This window comes from Thamnophis elegans, chromosome 15 (assembly GCF_009769535.1).
Source record: "Thamnophis elegans isolate rThaEle1 chromosome 15, rThaEle1.pri, whole genome shotgun sequence".
NCBI lineage: Eukaryota > Metazoa > Chordata > Lepidosauria > Squamata > Colubridae > Thamnophis > Thamnophis elegans.
The window spans coordinates 1,905,293-1,922,580 of NC_045555.1; the positions used below are offsets into that span (position 1 = coordinate 1,905,293).

The 17,288-nt window shown below is 47.5% G+C and overlaps 1 protein-coding gene across 1 annotated transcript; it reads left to right on the forward strand.

Annotated features, from left to right (window-relative positions):
• Positions 1–3,129: 3,129 nt before the first annotated feature.
• On the forward strand, positions 3,130–15,041 carry TTC34 (tetratricopeptide repeat domain 34). The gene is made up of 7 exons (XM_032232178.1): positions 3,130–4,736; positions 5,998–6,223; positions 8,337–8,529; positions 9,630–9,796; positions 11,235–11,505; positions 12,941–13,152; positions 14,507–15,041. Exons 1-7 carry the CDS (start codon positions 3,130–3,132, stop codon positions 15,026–15,028), a joined length of 3,198 nt encoding a protein of 1,065 aa, XP_032088069.1. The 3' UTR covers positions 15,029–15,041.
• The last annotated feature ends 2,247 nt before the right edge of the window (positions 15,042–17,288 follow it).

The following is a 17,288-nucleotide window of genomic DNA, read 5'->3' on the forward strand; positions in this document are numbered from 1 at the left end:
ATTAAACCTTTGTTTTAAATGACCTGCGTGGCTACATCTATATCCTTTATTTGTTTTTGTTTTTTAGAGCAATACAGAAACCATTTGCTATTTTTTCCGGAGTGGTCTTTTTTTAACGACCCCATAATCCCTTGCAGGGTGGAATCTGGGCAACTGGATAGAGCTAGCAGACTGTTGAATGGCCAGATGCCCTTCCAGTTGCCAGATTTTAGATTTTTAGATTTTATTTATTATTTATAGGCCGCCCTTTTCCCTGAGGGGACTCAGGGCAGCCCACAATTCACAGGAGGGGGAGTGCAAGACAAAACATAAGACAATACGTGAGTAAAAAAAATTAAAACAATAAAACGCAACTTTCATTCAACATTCGGGTGGGGCGGATTAGAATTTTTATCCCCAGGCCTGACGGGATAGCCAGATCTTAAGGGCTGTGCGGAAGGTCTGGACGGTGGTTAGGGTGCGAATCTCCACGGGGAGATCGTTCCAAAGGGCAGGGCAGAGTTATATTCAGAAGATATATTCTCCTCGTGCCCAGAGAGAGAAATATCTGCCTCCACCTAGGATTGAACTCACAGCCTCCTGATCGTGGTGGCAAGAGCACCACCGCTAGGCCACCTCACCCACTCCCTCCCCCCCCCCAGGAAAAAGCTATGGTCGTAAGATTTCTTGGTGATAGCCATTCCTACCTAGGTTTTTCTCCCCACAAAAACTAGCTTTAGCTAGCTGTTACTACCTGTTGTATCGCTCTGAAAAATTTCTCTGAAAATTCAGTTCCACAAATGGAACTCACATACCAACTCTTGGAAAAAATACTCCTGTCCTTGCTTTATTTTTCCTCCTCCTTAGTATTCTGGGAAAAAGCTACAGCCGTAAGATTTCCTGGTGGTATCCAATCCTATGAAGGTTTTTCTCCCCACAAGAACCAGCTGTTACTACCTGTTATATCGCTCCATCCACAAACTCCTCATTCTCCTCCATCTCCTTCTCCTTCTTCTCATTCTCATTCTCCTTCATCTCCTCCTCCTTCCTCCTCCCTTTTCTTTTGTCTTCTTCCTCTTCCTCTTCTTCTTTCTCCTCCTCTTCTTCTCCTCCTCCTCCTCCCTCCTCCTCCTCGAAGGCTCCCAGGAAAAAGCTACAGCCGTAAGATTTCCTGGGGGCATCCAATCCTACGTAGGTTTTTCTCCCCACAAGAATCAGCTGTCACTACCCGTCCTCTCTCTCCACCCACAAACATTTCTCTGAAAATTCAGTTCTGCAAATGGAACTAACATCCCAAATCAAGATTCTCTCTCTCTCTCTCTCTCTCTCTCTCTCTCTCTCTCTCTATCTATCTCTCTCTATCTATCTATCTATCTATCTATCTCCTTATTTTTCCTCCTCCCTCCTCCTCTCCTTTCCTCGTCTCTCTCAGGCTGTTTTAACAAGCCCTCCGACTAAGTAGGGAACGAGGAGCCGTCTCAGAAGGGATTGCTCACTCAGGCACGCACTGCTTCTCAAGCAAGGAGATCCAGTGTTTACGGTCTCCGGGGAAACTGGCAGCCACGTGGGCAGCCTGCTCCTCTCTCCAGAGGGCCCAGCCTTCTGCCGAAGGACATCTGGCCTCGTTCACTGCCAGGAGCTTCCATTTCTCTCCATGCAAGGGGCCTCTCCCTCCATGCTTCTTCTCGTCTTCCCCGTCCCAGGTGAGTCTCAGGGAGCGAAGGGTGGGAAGAGATGGGGCTAGGAAAGAGACAGGGAGGTGGGGTGGGTGGGTGGGTGAAGTTCACATGTGCAAAATGTAATGTTAGAGAGAGATGGGGATGTTGGGTTATCCGCAGAAGCTGAAATGATGTCAGGGCAATTGTTGGTGTTGTTATTTCTTGTATTCATTAAACATGAAACTCAGTCAACTGGACATTTAAAAAATGGATCACAAATGTCATTGGCTGGGGCTGATAGTTGATCTGGGTTGCTGCGAGCGTCCTAGGTATTGGCCAAGTATCTTCTTAAAATCTTCTTCTTCTTCTTCTTCTTCTTCTTCTTCTTCTTCTTCTTCTTCTTCTCTTCCTCCTCCTCCTCCTCTTCCTCCTTCTCCTCCTCCTCCTCTTCCTCCTCTTTCTCCTTCTCCACCTCTTCTCTTCCTCCTCCTCTTCTTCTTCTCCTCCTCCTCCACCTCCTCCTTCCTCCTTCTCTTCTTCTCCTCTTCTCCTCCTCTTCTTCTCCTTCACCACCACCTCCTCCTCTTCTTCTTTTCCTTCTTCTCTTCTCCTTTTCCTCCTCCTCCTCCTCTTCTCTTCCTCCTCCTCCTCCTCTTCTCCTCCTCCTCCTCCACCTCCCTCCTCCTCTCCACCTCCTCCTTCTTAGGGAGGAGGGAGGGGGAAGAGAGAAAATCTGACCCCCTCCTCCGTCCAGTAACGAATGCCGAGACAAGCTTAACTGGAATGTACTTTAATAGCAAGACACCAAAACCTCGGTGGCTGAAAGCCAAGCAGAGCAAACAGATAAGGACCTTGGCAGCAACTCAGACAAACCCTGGCAGCAATCCAGCCTGCCAAACTAGGTACAAAAGTTCTCCAACTTTTAATCACTGCGTTGACTTCTGCAAAGAGGGGCGTGTGCACAAGTAGCCTTTTTATAGTCTGGAGAGGAGCCTAATGACCACCAGCTGAGTGCAATTGCCTCCTGTAATTGCGTAATTGTTCCTGACGCCTACTAGCTCTTCGATGGCGTGCATCCAGGAACAACTCACTACTGGCAACCGGCTCACTCTCCCTTGTCTCCTCCACACTGGTCCAAGGCTCAGGCGCCTCCTGGTGGCCAACCAGCCTCTCTGCGCCCTGCTCGGAGTCGGAACCCTGTCCAGGGTCCTCCACATCCTCCAGAGCCGACTCATAGGGCCCCTCGCTGTCGGAGTCTGGTGGCAGCTCCAACGGCACCTGCTGGTCCACAACATACATACATACATACATACATACATACATACATACATACATACATACATGTTTCATATATTTTAACCCATGCTTAATTGTCCAGCTTTATTCTGATAGATAGTCTTTCCATAGTTATAAAGCCATGTCCACCTTTAATTTTTCTTAGCTGTTACTTTCTTCCCTTCTGCTTCTTGGTAGGGCATCAAGCCAAGCCAGTATGATGAGTGAAGGTCCTTCAACGCTCTGGAGATCCCAAGATCAAGCCAGAGATTTCTTCCAGGAAGGGGATTGGCAACTAGCCAACGGTGACTTCCCGTTGGCCGCTGCCTTCTATGTTGCTGGATTCCTCCTCTGCGCCCCCATGGCCATCAACAAGCTGGCTTCTCTTGAGAAGAAGGACCAAGCCATCATAGTCACCATCTTGGAGAGCTGGTGCCGAGGAGAAAGCCCCATCCCAAAGCTTGGGAACCATCCTTCCAACCCGCCGCTGCTCAACGCCGCAAGGGCGGCTGCTTTCCTCCTGGCCTTTGACCCACACAACATGGACGCCTTGCTCTTCAACATGGACGCTGCGCTGAAGGCGGGCCACCCCCTCCGCGTGGCCAGCCAGTGTGGCTCTCTCATGGAGGTCCACCCTTGCGTGGAGCTGGTCCTTACCCATGCTTTGGCCCTGGTGCTGTCCCAAACGCACCTCCGAGATGGGGTCGCCAAATACCTCAGGGCCTTCGCGGAAAGCCGGACTGAGACCGTGACGTTCATGAGCCGAAGACAGGGGAGATACCTGCAGAAGGTCATTCAGGCTTGTTTGGGCTGCCTCTCCCTTCCAGACAACTGTCCCGAACTCATCCGGGAAGATCTTTGCTATGACTTTCTGGCTGCCATAGCTCCCGAGGACCTCCGGGTCTGCCCCATTCAGGTCCGGCGTCTTTTCGAGCGGCGTATGTATGAGGAATGTGTGTCCCTCTCCAGCAGGGCCTTAGAGGCCTTCTCCTCCAGCGGTTCGCCCAGCGGCCAAGAGACCTCAAGTCTTCTACTGCACCGAGCTGCGGCTTTCTTTGCCATCGGAGGCCACTTGCCGGAGATGCTGAAGGACCTCAAGGCTGCCTTCGAAGCTCACCCCAAGCTGGCTAAGAGCGTCTTCGAAGACCTCTTCACTCCAGGAGAGGCGGAAAGGATCGAGAAGCACACCCGGACAGTCCTGGAGGCGGATTTTGCTGCTTACAAAGAGGCCGTCCGTGTGAGGGATGAAGTCCGTAGCAACGGCGGGCAGGAGTTGATTCCTCTCGTTCTCCGAACGCTCCATTTCCTGCTCCAGATCGCCCCGGGGTCCCTGCGAGAACTGAACGTCCGCCTGGCCGATTGCTACCTCTTAGAAGGCAACATCTCGGCCTCTTTAGAAGTTTGCGACCGTCTCCTCTCCGCCGCAGAAACCACGTACCGAAACACCCTTCTGGCGCAGCGTGGTTTCTGCCACCTTCATGCCAACCGCCATCCGGAAGCCCTCCGAGACTTCCAGGCGATCCTCGAAGACCTCACACCGCATCCGAGCAGCTGCGTGAAGGCTCTGTGTGGGCGAGGCCTGCTGCGAGCCTGGGCTGGCCAGCCGTATCTCACCGCCTTGGATTACCTAACCGCCTGCGGACTCCGGTTCGAGGAGACGGGCTTTGCGATCAAGGCCTACGTCCCGTGGAACCAGAGAGGGTTCCTCTTGGTCAACCTCCAGGAGCAAGTCCAGGAGATGCTGGAGACGAAGGAGAAAGTCCGTCGCAGGCCCGAGGACTGGTGGGAGAAATCAGGATGGCTGGACAGGCTCCAGAAGGATGGGTGAGTCACCTTCCAGGTGGTCCTTCCCTGGCTTTTCGTGGTCTTGATGGTTCTCCAACTCTCCCCAAAGTTGGTCCACCAGCAAGGATGAATGGGAGAGTTTGTTGTTCAAGCCGTCTTTTGCAGGTGGATGAAGGTAGGTTCGTGTTGTGAAATACAACACGGAGTAATTTTTTTTAATCTCATCTTAAGAGGAACCCCACATGGGACTTAGGGACGTTTCATCCAAAGTCTCTTTGGTGACAAAACAAGTCCAAAGTTAATTCTTTGGTTGACCTGAAGGAATGAGTAGTAGTAGAGAAATGGAGATCAATTTTGTTGGTATTATTTGAGGCACAAAACTTACTTTTCCTTCTTCTTCCTTACTTCCTTCTTTCCTTCCTCCCTTCCTCCATCCTTGTTTCTTTTTTTCCTTCTCTTCTGTCTTTCCTTGTTTCCTTCCTACATTCTCTTTCTTCCTTTCTTTCCTTCCTTTTCCTTCTTCTTCCTTCCTTCCTCACTCTCTCCCTCCCTGCCACCCTACGTCTTTTTTCTTTGTTTCTCTCTTCTTTCTGTCTTTTCTTCCTTTCTTGTTATCTTTTCTTTCTTTCCTTCCTTTCTCCCTTCCTTGTTTCTTTTTTCTTTCTCTCCTGTCTTTCCTTGTTTCCTTCCTATATTCTCTTTCTTCCTTTCTCTCCTTCCTTTTCCTTCTCCTTCCTTCTTTCCCCACTCTCTCCCTCCCTACCTCGTTTTTCTTTTTGTTTCTCTCTTCTTTCTGTCTTTTCTTCCTTCCTTCCTATATTCTCTTTCTTCCTTTTTCTCCTTTCCCTTCTCCTTTCTTCCTCTCTCCCCCCAGCCTCCCTCACTCTTTTTTCTTTTTCTTTCTTCTTTCTGTTGTTTCTTCCTTCCTATCTTTTGTCTTTCATCTTTTCTCTCCTTTCTTCCTTCCTCCTTTCCTCCTTCCCTTCCTTTTATCTTTTTTGTCTTTTTCTTACTTTCCTTGATTCCTCCTTGCCTTTTCCCTCCCACCCTTTTATCTCTTTCTTTCTCTCTTTCTCTCTTTTTCTTACTTTCCTTGATTCCTTCCTACATTTTTCCTTCCTTCTTTCTTCCCTCCCTCCCTCTCTCCCTTCCTTCCCTCCCTGCTAACGTTTTTTAAACCCAGAATTGCTCCAGACGTTTGCAAGCTGCAGGTTCCAAACTTCTGAATCTTCCAGCCTGCTCTCCTAAAATTTATACCCCCTTCTCCTCAACTCCACCTTTTCCTTCCCATTTTACTCAGGGATTCCTTTGGGATCCACCCACTGGCTTCTCTGCTCTTGCAACTGGAAAGTTCAGACACTTGGTCGAGGCTGCTGTGCGCCGATGCTTTGTACCAACTGGATCGCCTGGAAGAGAGTCAGCAGATCCTGTGGGTGGCTCTCTCAAAGCACTCCGAGAAATCCCCTGTCCTGGCCAGGCTGGCTCTCCTGCGGCTGAAGGAAGGCCGCGTGGAAGGTTGCAATCAGGTGAGATCAAAACCCCACTACAGCCCTAAATCCCTGGGGTTTTTTAAAAAAAATGTTCCAAGATTTTGCATTTGTAATGAGGAGAAGGAATAACTTTGAGAAACAGAAGAGAGGAGGGGAAAGAGGGAGAGGGAGGGAGGGAGGGAGGGAGGAAGAGAGAAAGAGGGAGAAAGAGAGAAGGAGGGGGAGACAGACAGGGTGGGAGAGAACTAGAGAAAGAGAGGGAGGGAGGGAGAGAGAAAGACGAAGAAAAAGAGAGGGAGGGAGGGAGAAAGAGAGAGGGAGGGAGAGAGAAAGAGGGAGGAAGGGAGAGGGAGGGAGAGAGGGAGAAAGAGAGAGGGAGGGGGACAGATCGGGTGGGAAAGAGAGAACTAGAGAAAGAGAGGGGGAGAGAGAGAAAGAGGGAGAAAAAGAGAGGGAGGGAGGGAGAGAGAAAGAGGGAGAAAGGGAGGGAGAGAGAGAGGGAGAAAGAGGGAGGGAGGGGGGACAGACAGGGTGGGAAAGAGAGAACTAAAGAAAGAGAGGGAGGGAGAAAAAGGGAGGGAAGGGGAGAGGCATGGTGGGAAAGAGAGAACTAGAGAACTAGGGAGATGGAGAAAGAGAGAGGGAGGGAGGGAGAAAGAGAGAAGTAGGGGAGATGGACAGGGTGGGAAAGAGAGAACTAGAGAAAGAGAAGGAGGGAGGGAGAAAGAGGGAGAAAGAGAGAGGGAGAAAGGGAGAAAGAAAGAGGGAGAGAGAGACAGACAGGGTGGGAAAGAGAGAACTAGAGAAAGAGAGAGAAGGAGAAAGAGGGAGGGAGGGAGTGGGAGAAAGAATGAGGGAGAGAGGAAGGGGAGAGAGAGAGAAATAATATAACAGTCAAGATAACTGAAACCCGAGTTCGGCCCAGAATTGTAACGTGAGAAAGCACCTCAAACACTCACCAAGGTAGAGAAAGGGAGAAAGAACCGCATCCAGCATTGCAAGATTCTGCTACTATCACCTTGCACAGTTTGTTTAGTGACACCTGAAAGCTACAGCGGCCCTAAAAAAGGACATTTATTGCTGAAAAGCCCCTGTAAAGGAAAACACGAAAAACATTTGTGGGCAAGCTAGTCCAGGAAATACTGACCAGTGTCCAGCAGAGGGCGCTCCTGTCTTTGAAATGGAAGGGTGGAGCACTTCAACTATACCCTTTACATAAGGATAACAGGTGTATATACAATATATTTACAATATATCCGATGTACCTTTCCTCCAGATGGGTAATATAAAAATGAAACATTAAAAAAAATAGATGTAGTTCTACGGGTTTGGGCGGCATATAAATTTTATTAAATTCAAATTATTTTTTTATTAAATTCAAGTATCCTGTGTTTCAAAGGGCCAATATCACAATGCCCTTATGGGCTTTTACTGGCCATTTTAACATCAGTTCCAATAATAATATTAATAATACTAACAACATTAATAATATCAATAATATCAATAGTATTAATAATATTAATAATAATACTAACAATATTAATATCAATAATATCAATAGTATTAATAATATTAATAATAATACTAACAACATTAATAATATCAATAATATCAATAGTATTAATAATATTAATAATAATACTAACAATATTAATAATATCAATAATATCAATAGTATTAATAATATTAATAATAATACTAACAATATTAATGGTATTAATAGCATTAATAGCATTAATAGTATTAATAATATTAATAGTATTGGTAATATTGATAATATTAATAACATTGATAACATTAATAACATTAATAATATTAATGTTAATAATGTTAATGCTATAATTTTATGTCAGATACTATTAAAATTTCAACTGTAATTTGGTTTCAATAAAACATATATGCCACTGGACTCCTAGTAATTCTGGACACTTTCGAGGCTTCCTGTAGCGCAGCTGAGTGTCCCTTTACCGAGAGAGGTGGAAGGAGCATAGAGGCCATCTAGTCTGACCCCCCCCCGCCTCATGGTGGATTATCTCTCTGACGATCGATGGTCAACCAACAAATCTGGCATCCCCATCTCAAGCAGCTTAATATTTGAGGACGTTAGCCGCCATCTGTAATTCTCCTTTTCTTTCCCCTCCAAATGAAGTACTTGAAGAGGATGCTTGAGACAAGAAATCTGTCCCACCTGAAGAGCTTCGTGAAGGTTTTAAAAGAAGACGACCGAGCCCTGTGGAAAAGCCACTGTCACACCAGGGCGGTGACCATCCTGAAAAATAAACCAGGGGAGCCTTATCTGAAGGAAGCCATCGCTTATCTCTCTTTGGCCATCACCGCAGACGGTGAGATATTCAAAATAACATTTCCTTGGCTTAAAAGTAAGGCGCGTGCTATTCATTCCCGACTCTAGGGGGCGGTGCTCATCCCCGTTCCAAAGCCCAAGAGCCAGCGCTGTCCGAAGACATCTCCGTGGCCGTGTGGCTGGCATGACTCAACTCCCGAAGCCGCACGGAATGCTGTTCCCTTCCAACCAAAATTGGTGGTTCCTATTTTTCTACTCGCATTTTTCACCTGCTTTCGAAGTGCTGGGTTGGCAGAAGCTGGGACAAGTCACGGGAGCTCGCTCCGTTACGCGGCGCTCGGGATTCGAACTGCCGAACTGCTGACCTTTATGATAGACAAGCTCAGCATCTTTAGCCACTGAGCCACCTTGGCTTACAAGTTGCACTTCTCTCTCCTTGTTGAAGCCCAAGAGAAAAAAGTTTCTCTCCTTCTTTTGGCTGGCAACAACAACCCTCTGGGGTAGGCTGGTTGGAGTAGAAGTCTCCCAGGGAGAGAAGTAATTTCCTTTAAATCAAAGACCAGGATTTGGTTAATGGAACAAATAGAGAGTCGCCATTAGCAATGTACTAGCTATTCTTATTTAAAAACATTCCATTTCTTTTCTACCTTCTTATTCTTCTATCTCTAGTTTGTATTTATTCTTACTGCTTGTCATTGTAGCAATAGCAATAGCAGTTAGACTTATATACCGCTTCCTAGGGCTTTCAGCCCTCTCTAAGCGGTTTACAGAGTCAGCATTATTGCCCCCAACAACAATCCGGGTCCTCATTTTACCCACCTCGGAAGGATGGAAGGCTGAGTCAACCCTGAGCCGGTGAGATTTGAACAACCGAACTGCAGATAACAGTCAGTTGAAGTGGCCTGCAGTACTGCACCCTAACCACTGCGCCACCTCGGCTCCTTATTATTGTAACCTTTAATAAAACTATTCATTAAAAAGTGTGTGTGGGGGGGGTAAGGCTGCCAGTTCTAAGGATGAGACAGAAGAGCAGGGTAAAAATGTTTTTAAAACCGTAGTAAGCTTGTTGTCCCTTTTGAGATCAGGGTATCCAAATGAAAAGCACCGGATTTCATTTTTATTTTATTTTATTTTCCCTAGGGGTTAACGCTGCCGATTGCCTTCTGTTGCGCGCCCATTGTTACGGCCTCCTGGGGCAAAAGAAGACCGCCATATTTGATTTCAACACCATCTTAAAAGAAGATCCGAGACACACCCGGGCACTTTGTGGGAAAGCATTCATCCACCTGGCCCTGGATCAGAAGGAGGTGGGAATTGCGTTTCCTTGTTTCGATTGACAGCTTTCAATCTCACAGAGCAGTTGAAGGGTAGGAGATATTCACCGTAATGGTAGAGGAAGGGAAGAAGGAAGGAAGGAGAAAGAGAAGGGAAGGAAGGAGAAAGAGAAGGGGAGGGAGGAAGGAAGGAAGGATGGATTGATGGATAATGAGAAGGAAGGAAAGAATAATAATGGGAAGGAAGGAAGGAGAAAGAAGGGGAGGGAGGAAGGAAAGAATAATGGGAAAGGAGGGAGGGAAGAGAAGGGAAGGGAGAGGGGAAGGGAAGAATAATGGGAAGGAAAGAAGGAGAAAGAGAAGGGGAGGAAGGAAGGAAAGAATAGTAATGGGAAGGAGGAAGGAGGAAGAAGGGGAGGGAGGGAGGAAAGAATAATGGGGAGGGAGGGAAGAGAAAGAGAAGGGAAGGGAGAGGGGAAGGAAAGAATAATGGGAAGGAAAGAAGGAGAAAGAGAAGTGGGAGGAAGGAAAGAAAGAATAATAGGAAGGAAAGAAGAAGAAAGAGAAGGGGCAGGAAGGAAGGAGAGAATAATAGGAAGGAAGGAAAGAATAATGGGAAGGAAGGAAGGAGAAAAAAGAGGAGGGAGGGAGGAAATAATAATGGGAAGGGAGAGAGGGAGGAGAAAGAGAAGGGGAGGGAGGGAGGAAAGAATAATAATGGGAAGGAAGGAAGGAGAAAGAAAGGGAAGGAGGGAGGGAAGAAAGAATAATGGGAAGGGAGGGAGGGAAGAGAAAGAGAAAGGGAGGTAGAGGGGAAGGAAAGAATAATAGGAAGGAAAGAAGGAGAAAGAGAAGGGGCAGGAAGGAAGGAGAGAATAATAGGAAGGAAGGAAAGAAGAATGGGAAGGAAGGAAGGAGAAAAAAGAGGAGGGAGGGAGGAAATAATAATGGGAAGAGAGGGGGAGGAGAAAGGGAAGGGGAGGGGAGGGAGGAAAGAATAATAATGGGAAGGAAATAATAATGGGAAGGAAGTAGAAAGAGAAGAGGAGGGAGAAAGGAAGGAAAGAATAATGGAAATGGAAGGAGGGAGGAGAAAGAGAAGGGGAGGGAGAAAGGAAGCAAAGAATAATGGGAAGGATGGGAAGAATAATGGAAAGGGAGGAAGAAAGGAAGGAAAGAATAATGGGGGGAGGAAGGAAAGAAGGAAGGGAGGAGAGGAGAAAAGAGGACACTGTGGGGGAAAAAATGAAGTTCAAATGTAGGTGATATAGAATTACGGCACCTTCTCCACCAATTGCAATAATATTCAGCCAAGTCCTAATGTCTGCCAAGGAGAAATTTGACGACGGCTTCAAGTGTTCCTTGAAGCTTGAGAAACGGGGTCTTCTCCCGCACCCTTCGCTTTGTTAGGATCTTCCAAAAACAGGAAGGGCTTCAACGCTTGGCCTGTTTCTACTCTCCACCCCTTCAGGAGTCAACCCAAGATCTGATCTCAGCCCTCCGAGGGGATCCAGCCTCCGCCATGGCTGAAATCGGCTCTCTAAAGCCGGACGCTCAAGTCCGGATCCGCTCTTGGCTGCGGGAACACTGCAGGGACGCGCTGACAGACCTTGGCGATAGACAAGACCCACTCGCCACGGAGACCTTGGAGACGCTCTCCAAAGTGGCAGAATCGTTGGCGGAAATGGACCACCAGGACAGTGAAGCTCACATGCTGTGGGTCGACCTCCAGATCGCGAAAGGTAGGAGAGATCAGGAATGATTTCAAGTAGAACTGGCCCCCAAATCGGGGAGCAGAAAGGAGGGGGCGGTTCTAGCTCGGACCCCAACCTTATTTAGATATTTCTCCTCACTGCTGAAAGATTAAAGATGGGTCTCTTAGCTGTGGCCCAACCTTCCCTCAACACAATTGTGGCTAATTCCCAGCAGAGGTGGTATTAAGCCTCTTTGGACCGGTTCCCCCGAACCAGTAGTGGAAATCGCAGGTGCTAAGAGGTGAGATTCAGCCGGTTCAGACCAGTTCGATCGAACCAGTAGTAGAAATCGCAGGTGATAAGAGGTGGGATTCAGCCAGTTCAGACCGATTCACCCGAACGAGTAGTGGAAATCGCAGGTGCTAAGAGGTGAGATTCAGCCGGTTCAGACCGGTTCACCCGAACGAGTAGTGGAAATCGCAGGTGCTAAGAGGTGGGATTCAGCCGGTTCAGACCGGTTCGATTGAACCAGTAGTAGAAATCGCAGGTGCTAAGAGGTGGGATTCAGCCGGTTCAGACCGGTTCGATTGAACCAGTAGTGGAAATCGCAGGTGCTAAGAGGTGGAATTCAGCCAGTTCAGACCGATTCACCCGAACGAGTAGTGGAAATCGCAGGTGCTAAGAGGTGAGATTCAGCCGGTTCAGACCGGATCACCCGAACGAGTAGTGGAAATCGCAGGTGCTAAGAGGTGAGATTCAGCCGGTTCAGACCGGTTCACCCGAACGAGTAGTGGAAATCGCAGGTGCTAAGAGGTGGGATTCAGCCAGTTCAGACCGGTTCGATTGAACCAGTGGTAGAAATCGCAGGTGCTAAGAGGTTATAAGAGAGGCATTGGGAGGGGACATTTGCGGGAAACAACCGTGCGAACTACTATTGAAGAAATCTGTATTCTAGCCGTGTCTTGTGGAATTATCTGCACTGCTTTCTTGGAGCTTCTGGGTAGCTGCCCACCGATTATCTTGAATGTGAGTTTGCCTGGGCCTTCAGCCAAAGGAGTTGTTATCGCATTCATTAAATAGTGGCAGACAGCCAAGCCTGTGTTCTTGTGTATTCACAGGCCACGAGGGGGTCAGAACAGGGATGCATGCAAGGGGGCACTCACGTTGCATTTTGGGTTTTGCGTGCACGCATTGGCACTCAGCACCAAAAAGATTAGCAACACTTTCTTACCCCTCTAGATTTGAGAACATCCCGCACTGTAGAACATTTCTATGGCTATGTACAAAGTGGCGTGGTCTCGTTGAACGCCGCTAGTCCCTTCTGAGGGACAGGAGTGTGCGGGGAACCCTTCCCCTCATTATATTGGAGAGGAAGGATGGAAGAAAAATGATTTGGTCCGTCGCTAAGGCTGGCAAGTTAAAGAAGGATTAACTGTTCAGCTGCCCAATGTTGTGTCCTTTCCGTCTCGATTTTGGCCCCCAGGAAGACCCAAGATGGCCCTGTCGTATCTCCAAAGGACATTCGGACAAAGAGAATCCAGCGACGCCGTCAACTCCCGGCTGGGGATTCTGCAAGCGGTGTTGGGCAACTTAAACGGGGTCCACATTTTGGCTACTTTAGCTGGAAAGGAATACAAAGACTTGGAGCACCTGATGGGGTTTTTAGATGCCAGCCAGCGGCAAAATCTTGCTCAGGTAAGTCCGTCACCCACTTAAATAGCACGTCGAACCTGGGTTTGGAGAACCCCGTGTTCCCATCTTGTGGGACCTCCAAAACAATGAATGCTATCGTTCTTGGTTCGGCCGACACACCAAGGCAAGGTAGCAAAACTTTCGATTCGGTCCAGTTCACTTTGACAGTTTAAACCCCATATTTAACAGAGTTGGAAGGGACCTCAGAGGTCTTCTAGTCCATCCCGCTGCTCTAGCAGGAAACCCTACACCACTTCAGACAAATGGTTGTCCAATCTCTTCTTAAAGACCTCCAGTGTTGGAGCATTCACAACTTCTGGAGGCAAGCAGTTCCACTGGTTAATTGTTCTCCTTGTCAGGAAATTCCTCCTTGGGTCTAAGTTGCTTCTCTCCTAGATTAGTTTCCACCCATTGCTTCTTGTCCTGCCTTCAGGTGCTTTGGAGAATAGCTTGACTCCCTCTTCTTTGGGGCAACCCCTGAGATATTGGAAGACTGCTATCATGTCTCCCCTGGTCCTTCTTTTCATTCAACTAGACAGACCCAGTTCCTGCAACTGTTCTTCGTATGGTTTAGCCCAATTATTTAAACGCTGCATTTCAGAAGGCCCCGAGTCATCACACAAACATCACTTCTGGATCCGTGAGATGGACTTCAGACGGAACAAAAGTTTGCAAGACCATTTAAATTTTAAATGGTCTTGCAAACTAATAGGAGCCAGCCGTGTGCAGCAGCTGCCAAAAAAGCCAACACAGTTTTAGGCTGCATAAACAGAAGGATAGAATCAAGATCACATGAAGGGTTAATACCACTTTATAAGACCTTGGGAAGGCCATATTTGGAATACGGCATTCAGTTTTGGTCGCCACGATGTAGAAAAGATGTGGAGACTCTGGAAAGAGTGCAGAGAAGAGCAACAAAGAGGATTAGGGGACTGGAGGCTAAAACATATGAAGAACGGTTGCAGGAACTGGGAATGTCTAGTTGAATGAAAAGAAGGACCAGGGGAGACATGATAGCAGTCTTCCAATATCTCAGGGGTTGCCCCAAAGAAGAGGGAGTCAAGCTATTCTCCAAGGCACCTGAGAGCAGGACAAGAAGCAATGGGTGGAAACTAATCAAGGAAAGAAGCAACTTAGAACTAAGGAGAAATTAGTGAAAACAATCAACCAGTGTAACAACTTGCCACCAGAAGTTGTGAATGCTCCAACACTGGAAGTTTTTAAGAAGATGTTGGATAGCCATTTGTCTGAAGGGATGTAGGGTTTCCTGTCTAAGCAGGGGGTTGGACTAGAAGACCTCCAAGGTCCCTTCTAGCTGTGTTTTTCTATTCTAAAGCACCGTTTTCTCCATCCCTAGGTGGCAGCCAGAGAAGCGAAGGTAATGATGAAGGACCAATGCCCCCTTGGCGCTGTGAAATATCTCACTTTAGCCACCTTGGCGAGCCACAATAACCCCCAATACCTTCGCCAACGTGCCACTTGCTGGACCCAGTTGGAAGATTACCAAAGTGCCCTGGCAGACATCCAGAAAGTGGTCCAGAAACATGGGACAAACAGCTTGAAAACTCAGATCAGTGATTTCTGCACCTCAGCCTTCCTGCTCTTAGCCACTTCGGAGGAAGAGCTGGCTGTAAAACAATTTATTCACGCCTTACAGCTTGAAAGTTCCTTGGCCCTTAGCCACGTCCTTGCTGACCACAGGAAGGAGGAAATGTCCAAAGCCTTCCTACGGACTGCCCGAACGTATCTGGCAGCGGGACGTTATGAAGAAGCCTGGACCACTACAAAATTCGGCCTCCTGGTTGACCGGAACAATCCTGAGCTTCAAAAGCTAAGAGCCAGAATGAATCGGCAGGCCTCTGGTTGCAAAATTCAATAATTCCTATTTCTACTTCTTGGTTTACTTTAATTGCATCCTTCTTGGCCTTTTCTCCCTTCTTTCTAAGATAAAAGGTAAAGCTTCCGCTTAGAGCACATATGTGCTACTCGTTCCCGACTCTAGGGAGCAGTGCTCATCTCCGTTTCAAAGCCGAAGAGCCAGTGCTATCCGAAGACGTCTCCGTGGTCATGTGGCCGGCGTGACTCAACGCCGAAGGCGCATGGAACGCTGTTCCCTTCCTACCAAAATTGGTGGTTCCTATTTTTCAACGTGCATTTTTTTAATGTGCTTTTGAACTGCTAGGTTGGCAGAAGCTGGGACAAGTCACGGGAGCTCCCTCCGTTACGCGGCGCTCGGGATTCGAACTGCCAGCCTTTCGGATCAACAATCTCAGCATCTGAGCCACTAAGTGTCCTTTTCTTTCTGGTAGCTAAAAAATTCTGCCCAGGAAACTGAAGAGGGAGACATTTTCACCGGGTATCCAAGCTAAGGGGGCTACGCTGAGTCAAAAATCTGATTTATTAATCAGTGGGGTTGGGACAGAACAATTAAAGCTTTGTTCAGTTTTTTTCCTCCAACATGGGAGAGTCCTGCCAGGGGCCTAGAAAATTGTCTCTCAAAAGTTAAGAGAAAGTTTGGAAACTTTCCCGAAGTTTGGAAATATTTTTTTCACGTGTGGGGATTGTACGCTGGCACAGAGCCCTGGGACTCCACCAACATCACGAAATGACACGTCAACACACGTTCCACATTTTTTCTATTCCTCTACAACATCACAACTTATCACAGTTTATTTACTGACTGTTCAAAGCTACGGTGGGATTCACTTATGGTTCGCCACTGCTTGCATCACACCCGCCCCTTCCACGCATGCACTTTTCTCGCACGCGCAGCCTGCGTGCCTGCGCACGGTGTCGAAAACGAGACTGAAAACTGGCGAACCTCTGGTTCGAAGTTGCGACAGTACTGAAAAAAGTGACTTAGGATCATTCTTCACACTTATGAGAACTGCAGCATTCCCGTCGTCACGTGGTCAAAATTCGGAACGCTCGCAACCGACTCGTAGTTATGGCAGGTCACGCCGCCCTGAGTCTCTCGGGAATAGGGCGGCATACAAATTAAATAAAACCTCAAACGTCTTTTGCAACCTTCTGACAAGCAGTCATTTGGGAAGCCAAGAATCGCTTAACGCCCGGCGTACTAATTTATCAACTGCAGTGATTCCTTTAGCAACGGCGGCAAGGAAGGTGGTAAAATGGGGCAAAACTCACTTAGCGACTGTCTCGCTTTTTATCAACAGGCATTTTCGGTGCAGTTGTGATCGTAAGTGAAGGACCATATGTACCAGTTAATCCAAGGAACAATTACAGGAAGGGAAAAGGACGGATTGCGATGTCCTGAGTATGTTTACTGTGCCGAGGCTTAAAATTCTCGTTCAAGAAAAATTGGAAATCCCCTCTTCTACTCGTTCGTTCATTTATGAATTTATTTGTTAGCTTTTCATCTGGCCTTGAACAATCCCAGAAGTAAAACCTACATAATATTCATTTTTCCCTCCAAGGTTTCCCACAGCAATGAGGATTGAGGTTTAAAAAAAAATTAAATATTTAAGGGGAAACAAATTCCCAAGAGGAAAAGGATGGGATAGTTTAAGAAAGGTGCTGCTTTTAAAACCAGCAACGTTCTCAATCGCTCACGTCTCTCAGTTTTGCCTACTTGAAAGGGTGCGTGGACTTCAACTCCCAGAATCCCCCAGCCAGCGCAGCACCAATGGGCTGAGGAATTCTGGGAACTGAAGTCCGCATAGCCTCAAGGGACCAAGATGGAGAAATAAGGCATAGTGTTGTTGTTGTTTTTAAATCCTCATCACCTGAAATATGGACATTGCAATCTTGGGAGAAATATTTCAGGTTTTGATAGCTGATCCTTTGGTTTAACATATTGAAGCCGTTTTAGGATTGTGTTGTAGGAGGGGCCAGCCGGAGGTGGTGTTTGCCGGTTCTCCGAACTACTTAAAATTTCCGCTACCGGTTCGTCCGAACCAATCCGAACCGGCTAAATACCACCTCTGTGTACACCACCTGATAGCAAACAGTGTAAATGCTAGCTGGACACACACAGAGGCACACAACACACACATACTACACACACTACACACACACACACACACACTACACACACACACAACACACACACACTACACACACAAACACACACACACACACACACTGTTTTAAAGAAACCAATCAATGCATCGTCC